Raw genomic sequence first — 7756 nt, 5'->3', positions numbered from 1 at the left:
TTGCATAATCAACTTCTGATTGGAATCATACAACTTCAAGAGATTGTTCTTCATAACAACTGAGAAACCTTTCTCAATGAGCTGACCTACACTCATCATATTGCTTCTGATTCCAGGAACATACCAAACATCCTTGATCAGAATAGTCTTTCCATTCTTCACTTTGACTTTTACATTTCCCATACCTTCTGCAATAATATACTTATGATCAGCACATCTGATCTTTGTCCTCCTTTTAGAGTCAAAGTCTATCAGCCATTGTTTGTTTCCAGATAAGTGATTTGAACACCCAGTGTCCATATACCACCATTCTGACGAACATCTTTCGTCAGATTCTGAAGCCATCAATAGCACAGATTTGTCATCAGAATCACCTCTAGCTATATTTGCTTCTTCTGATTTCCTTCCTTTGTTTGCCAAACAGTCTCTAGCAAAATGGTCAAACTGTTTGCAACAGTAACATTGAACTTTCTTCTTATCCTTTCCCTTCTGATATCTCTTCTCATCAGAAGTTGAGGCTTCCTTCTGGAATCTATCACCACGTCTATGCTTCTGGTCCTTCTTGACAAAAGAAGCCTTCAGAGCTTGCTCAACTTCTCTCTCAGAAGTTCTCTCAGTCAGATGCAACTCTTGTGCTTCTAAACTGCTTTGCAACTCTTCTATTCTCATGGTTTCCAGATCTTTAGAATGTTCAATAGATACAACAATATAATCAAATTGAGGAGTAAGAGACCTCAATATCTTCTCTATGATTACTTGTTCAGAAAGGGTTTCTCCACAAGCCTTCATCTCATTAGTGATCAAAATCACTCTAGAGATATACTCAGAAACTTTCTCATTGTTCTTCATGTTGAGATTCTCATATTGCTTTCTCAGGGATTGAAGCTTCACCTTCTTCACTGATACGTCACCACCGTAACACCTGACCAGTATATCCCACGCCTCCTTTGACGTCATAGAATAAGCAATCTTCTCAAACACATTCACATCCACACACTGATGGATGAGGAACAACGCCTTTTGATCTCTCTTCTTCGTCTCTCTCTGCGCTTCTCTTTGTTCTTCCGTTGCATCCGCTGCAACCGGAACATATCCTCTAGTGACAAGATCTAGAACATCTTGAGCACCAAATAATACACGCATTTGAATCATCCATCTATTCCATTTTTTACCATCAAGAACTGGAAGTTTGGTATTCAAGTTGCTTCCACTCATCTTTAAACTTGTGCAGAAAAATCAGATTTCACTCACACTCACACAGTGTTTCCCAACCCACAAACAACCAAGAAAAAAATGTGATTCAACACAACTTTGTTTCCCAGAAACAAAATCAATCACACAGTCACACAAACTCACGTTCACTCGTGTTTCCCTGTGTTTGAAACCGGAGCTCTAGATACCAATTGTTGGTGCACAATGAATAAAGATGATGACAAAGAGAATGAACAAAAGGAATAACGACGCAAAGATTAATGAGAGAATAATGATGTATATTCTACTCGCGTTGTTAATAAATGATAGCTACTACAAGACTATTTATACAAAAGAAAATTCTTGCCACATCAGCCCTAACAGCATAAACTTAGTGAACAAGTTTAAGGTACAAACAGTACAATACTACAAAATACTAAAGTACCCTTACTACTAAACAGCTAAGCTAATGGGACCCAGAAGATAACATCTTCTGGTCAACAACATCTTCTGAGTAACCATCAGAAGATCAGTCCACATCAGAACTTCTGATGTTCATCTTCTGAATATTGAATTACTCTTCAATAATCGGTTTGGTTTGAACTGATTTTTGGTCAAAATATGTTGTAACCAATGATATCTCCATCGATTTGGTTTGATTTGGTTTTTAGTATTTTTAAAAAATATAACTAAACCAAACTAACCGATTTGGTTCAGTTTAGTTTGGTTTGCTTGATCGATTTACAATGTTTTTTTCAAAAATTATATTCATCAGTGTATTCTTCCCTAAAGTATTTTTTGCTATATTTTATGCTGTTATTTTTTAAAATAATATATTTCATGTTCTAGTTTTTCAAACAAATTACATGTTGTTCTTAATCCATACAAAGTATTGACATGTTTTCTATCGCATCATGAAATAAGTTCACTTTTAATTATAAAAGTTGACCCTTGACATCAGAAATTTAGGAATGAATTTTAAACTTTAATAAATAAAACACAACAATAACAACATGAATTTTCTATACACATAAATTAGCATATTTCACACCTCAAACACACATCAAAACTATTTTTTAACAAGACTAGAAGAAACTTTGTTGAAGAAGAAACAAAAAAGGTAAACAAAAATACATGAAAACTAACGAAGAGAACTTGAACACGAATAAGGAAACCATAACATATCAGAACAACGGTAGTGTGACCAACAGTGTTGTAGTTTGATGAAAGCAAGTTTTTGTGACTTATGATTTCTCCTTTTTATGTTTCGGAGTTGAAACATAAACAAAGTTGGAGAATGGATGGATCGATACAAAATTTAGTCTTAATGATGGGTGGAATAAAAGATTTAGAGCGTAATTATACCATTGGTTCGGTTCACCGGTTCCTAAAAACTAAAACCGAGAACCAAATCAAACCACATCAATTTTCATTGGTTCAGTTCGGTTAAGTTTTGAAATCGAACCAGAAACAGTTGTTTCTTTGCAATTTGGATTGTCGGTTTAATTGCTTATTTCTGATCTGCTTACACTCTTAATTCATTAGTGGGGTCATTCCCTTCTCATTATTCTAATTAATAAAATTAACTTTAATTAAAAAATATAATAAATAAGAATATAATTTAAAAAAGTAGTGGGATGAAAATATAATTACCATCTGAAGAGCATTTTGGGCGATACTAATATTTCCAACTCTATAATAGCATACTCCATTTTTAGATGCTCTATATTTTTTTATTGTTTCAAATTTTACCTTAAATGCACTTGAATCCCTATAAGTAAGCAATTCATTTAACACATTTTGGCTCATCCATGAAGGACAGGTCACTTTTTGTTCTCAAGTAAGTCTAGCATGCCTAAGCATATCAGAAAGTAGGGCTGATGCTTTCTTCTGAAAATTATACCCAACCTTAACTTCGTCTCTTACGTATAATACGCATTTCTCCTAAAATGTTGAAAAAGCTATTAGATAATTAAAAAAAGATAGTAATTAAAACAATAATTACTTAAAATGAAAGAGTTATATCCGAAATATGCTAAGCCAAGCATCATTTCTCCATGTGTACCACAACCAAACAACATGGCATATGCAAGAAAGTTTTTAGTATTCCACATCAAAGAAGCTCGCATATTAAAGTTTTTTTATGTGATCTGTCCATCAATTAAAGATTATAAATACACACCAATTCCTGTTCTCGTACTCGACAGTCCTGAAATGAGGCAAGTCAAAAGTATGTAAGATTTTGTCATGCACATCTTAGATGAAGTTGTAACGGGTAATAATAATTGGCCAATAAGAATATGAAATTGCTTACGCTTAGACATATGAATTAAAACCATCAGAGAACAATCCGAGTATGACATTTTTTGTTTCTGCATCAAATTCAGGATGTATCCAATCAAAATGCTTTCATGCCTCGCCACCAGATGGTTGTCGCATTGCTCCTGGACTAATTTTTTTCAATAATGCCATGTCATTTGATTAAAATTATGCATTGAAGCAAACATTCTCTACAACCTTGGTATTATCGGCAGATAAAACATGGATTTCACTACTAAACGTTTTTGCTTACGATCAATGGCTTTGCTGTGAACTACATACCTTAGACTGTTACAAAGCTTACATTCCTCAAATTCTCCATCATTTATACCAAACTAATCGTCCTAAAAAACATTAAATATCTAATGCAACAATATATATTTTTTACTTTTAAACCCAACTTCGACACCAACCTCTTTTTGTCATAAAAACTTGTAGGAAAGTTATCTTTCGTAGGAGTCGCGTCTAACTTCATTTTAGCAAAATAATTACAAACACTGATCAGGAACATTTCAATTTGACTTTGCAGCCAATAATCTCAAACAGGTTGATAATATAAAGTCTTATAAACCCTCGAAAAATGGTGTATTTATTTCTTTCATCAACTGATAAAAATTTCTGCAATTTCTCATTCAGCTGCTCTTCCCCATCAAAATTTTGAAGTTTATCATAGGTCACGTTCACCCCAAAAGCATCACCAACCATGTCCTAGATTGTCTTAAATTATTATTATTATTATTATTATTATTATTATTATTATTATTATTATTATTATTATTATTATTATTATTATTATTATTATTATTATTCTCCCATGTGATCAATTGCTTGAACCATATTGTGAATAAGTTGTTTCTGGTACATTACTCGGCAGTTCTTTTACATTTGATGTCCAAATCCAATAATTGTTTGTAAAACCCTTTTTTTTCAAATGACGTTCTACTTCATTTGGACACTAATTTAACATCTACATCCACATTTAAGCTACAAACATCTCCTTTTTCCCTTTGAAAACAGTCTTAAGAAAATGCAAATATAATAAACCCTTTAACTCCTTCTTTAAAATGTGGTTTAAGTCTACGTTTTCTAGAATACATTTGATCGTACATTCAACTATGATAGTATGGATAACATTCCATACTATATAACATTCCATACTATATGTTTATAACATCATTACCATTTTAATTATAAAGAGGATTTTAATAAACGGACAAATTCAAATTTTTTTGGTCAATAGTATCAATTAACTAGCATATAATAAAGACTAATTAAAAAATAACAAAAATATATGGGTTATTCATGATTATTTAACATAAATTTAATATTAATTAGACAAACATTAATACTAACATATATTAATTTCTCTCTCTCTCTCTCAATATATGTGTACCCCAACCAAAGTGTTTATTGACTTCTTTATAGTTATTATGTTATATATATTCTATTATTTGTGTTTGCGTGACTAGAAATTTCTTTCTTTCATCGTTGTGTTGTTTGGTTATGTTGCGCCAAGAAGCCATAACAATTGACATTAGAGCTCTAATTTGTTTGGATAATGTTAAAATGTGCCATAAGGGCACATGTTAAGAGTTAAATGTAGAAACTTATTCTTGGAAATTGTGCATTGCTTTAATTAAAAGTTGATAATTAATTTTTCTATTACTTTTTCTAACACAATTTTTCTATTTTTAGGTTTATTAACATGTGTCCTTAGAGCACATTTTAGCATTATCCTTTGTCATATTATAATGTTCCTCATCCGATTGAAAGATGATATGTTTAGTAAACATTAGTGAAATAAGCATTCAACATAATTGATAACAAACTCAGTGTAATTTTCACAATGATTCTTTAGAACAACCGTTGTTAATGCATTAAAGAATATCACAATGATTGTTTGAAGTATCTGTTGTGATGTATAACCACACTTTATCTCACAACTGTTAGTCGGATGTTGTGATATACCTTTTCCAACCATTATAAAATAGCTTTTACGTAATAGTGGAAGTGGACCGTAGTGTAAGAACAGAAGTTTGAATAGTGGTGGAAAAAGAAGTCAAGGTCGAGATTCAAGAGCGATCAACCCGAATTAAAATGTTTTAATTTCTATAAAGGACATTTCAAGAAAAATTGTCTAACCAAGAATAAAAATGTCTGAGAACAGAGAAATGATGTGTCTGTGGCGTCAGACGAATACATCTCTAACATTACATATCAATTAAACTCGTAGATAAATCCTATCAATTTAAAAAAGTAAAATAAATAAATAAAATAAATTCTTTCAATCTAACAATTTTCTTGAACGAAATAATTGTACGCGGAAATATCTATTAAGGTTTGAGACTTTTCTAGCCAAATATAGCTTTCGTAGAGTTGTTGCTTACGTTCCAAATAAACAAATACTGCCATTATTTTTTGTTGACTAAACTAAATATTAATAGTTGAAGATTCAAACCTCGAAGCCTATATAATGTGAAGAAGGAGAGTGCAATTCTCATCAAATATCAAAATGGCTATTACTCGTATTGCTCTCTGCCTTAGCTTTGCATTCCTCTTCTATGGTATATATCATTTCAACAATAATTTCCATATGTTTATATCATGATATATTCTTGCAAAATAATTTTTATGTTAATTTTTTTATAATATGTGTGTGAATTTGTATACAGTGGTTGGAGGAGCCAAAGTGACATTCACGAATAAATGTGGATACACTGTATGGCCAGGAACACTAACTGGAGACCAAAAGCCTCAACTTTCAACAACTGGTTTTGTATTGGATCCTCAAGGAACCAACTCGGTGGACCTTCCTTCTCCATGGTCAGGTCGGTTTTGGGCCCGTACCGGATGCACAAACGACAACGGAAAGTTCAGTTGTGCCACCGCCGATTGCGCGTCAGGTCAAGTCGAGTGCAACGGTGCTGGCGCAGTTCCACCAGCAACTTTGGTTGAAATTACAGTAGCATCAAATGGAGGACAAGATTTCTACGATGTGAGCAACGTGGACGGGTTCAACGTCCCGATGTCTGTAACTCCACAAGGTGGGAGTGGTGATTGCAAAACCTCAAGCTGTCCAGCGAATATCAACACTGTGTGTCCTGATGAGCTTCAAGTGAAAGGCTCAGATGGAAGTGTGATTGCTTGTCAGAGTGCTTGTTTGAAGTTTAATACAGATGAGTATTGTTGCCGCGGAAGTCACAATACAGCGGCTACATGTCCAGCCTCAAGTTACGCTACGACTTTTAAGAATCAATGTCCTGATGCTTATAGTTATGCTTACGATGATAAGACTGGCACTTTCACTTGCAATGGTGGACCTAGCTATGCTATCACCTTCTGTCCTTAATTTAATGGCCACCTTCTAAAAACAGTTATGTCTCTGTTAGAAATAAAATAAGTGGTTACAGTTTACAAACACACAAACATGAACATGTGTGATATATATGTAAACCTAAAATAAGAATAAAATATCACGAGTTTTCAGTTATTGTATTAATGATATTTTAAAACTATTTGTATTGTTTTGGTCACATTTCCTAAGTCATGTGTTGCATTTATGGTCTAGCTCATAACTCTTGGAAAAGTCATTAGCTATTTAGTTATAGTATTACTCTTTCAATTAAATTGACTAAAAATAATAATATTTAAATGGTTAAGTTCTCAACTTTTGAGATTGTTTCATCAAGCACAATCTCTTAAATTTAAGACATTAGTGTTGTCATATCATCACAATTCAATGGTAAATAAATAAATAAATAAGGAACATAACTTAAGGATTAAGCAATCACTGAGTTCTCACAATTGGAGATGTTCTTAACTTTTGAGATTGTTTCATCAAGCTCAATCTCTTAAATTTAAGACATTAGTGTTGTCATATCATCAGAATTCAATGGTAAAAAAATAAATAAATAAGGAATATAACTTAAGGATTAATAAGCAATCACAAAGTTCTCACAATTAGAGATGTTCTAAGAGACACACCTTGTATCCTAGCAACTACACAATTTTTTTAATGGTGTCATTCTTTTTATTTTATTTTTTATTTAAATATTAAACAATCTATTCATTCGATTATCCTAACAATCGAGGGGAAGGATTATTTATTTTTCCTATAATAACATTTCTTCATTAAGTTTTGCTCAAACCTAACACATATATTATTACTCAAATTTGTAAACATCATTCTCTTACATGAATTGCAAGACAGAAAAATATTTAAGGTTTCTTAATTAGTTAAGAAATC

At 32.3% G+C, this 7756-nt stretch overlaps 1 protein-coding gene across 1 annotated transcript; it reads left to right on the top strand.

Annotated features, from left to right (window-relative positions):
- Positions 1–5996: 5996 nt before the first annotated feature.
- On the top strand, positions 5997–7000 carry LOC131620296 (thaumatin-like protein 1b). Its single transcript, XM_058891310.1, has 2 exons — positions 5997–6074; positions 6183–7000. Exons 1-2 carry the CDS (start codon positions 6023–6025, stop codon positions 6857–6859), a joined length of 729 nt encoding a protein of 242 aa, XP_058747293.1. The 5' UTR covers positions 5997–6022; the 3' UTR covers positions 6860–7000.
- Positions 7001–7756: the final 756 nt, after the last annotated feature.

The sequence above is a fragment of the Vicia villosa genome, linkage group LG1, assembly GCF_029867415.1.
Source record: "Vicia villosa cultivar HV-30 ecotype Madison, WI linkage group LG1, Vvil1.0, whole genome shotgun sequence".
NCBI classification, from domain to species: domain Eukaryota; kingdom Viridiplantae; phylum Streptophyta; class Magnoliopsida; order Fabales; family Fabaceae; genus Vicia; species Vicia villosa.
The sequence above is the reverse complement of the archived record's forward strand: the minus strand, read 5'-3'. Positions and strand labels throughout refer to the sequence as shown.

Excerpts from the sequence above, each read along its gene's own strand:
- LOC131620296 (XM_058891310.1), top strand. The coding sequence starts at position 6,023 with ATGGCTATTACTCGTATTGCTCTCTGCCTTAGCTTTGCATTCCTCTTC. Across the intron at positions 6,075-6,182 it reads CTTTGCATTCCTCTTCTATG|TGGTTGGAGGAGCCAAAGTG; the intron begins GTATATATCATT and ends ATTTGTATACAG.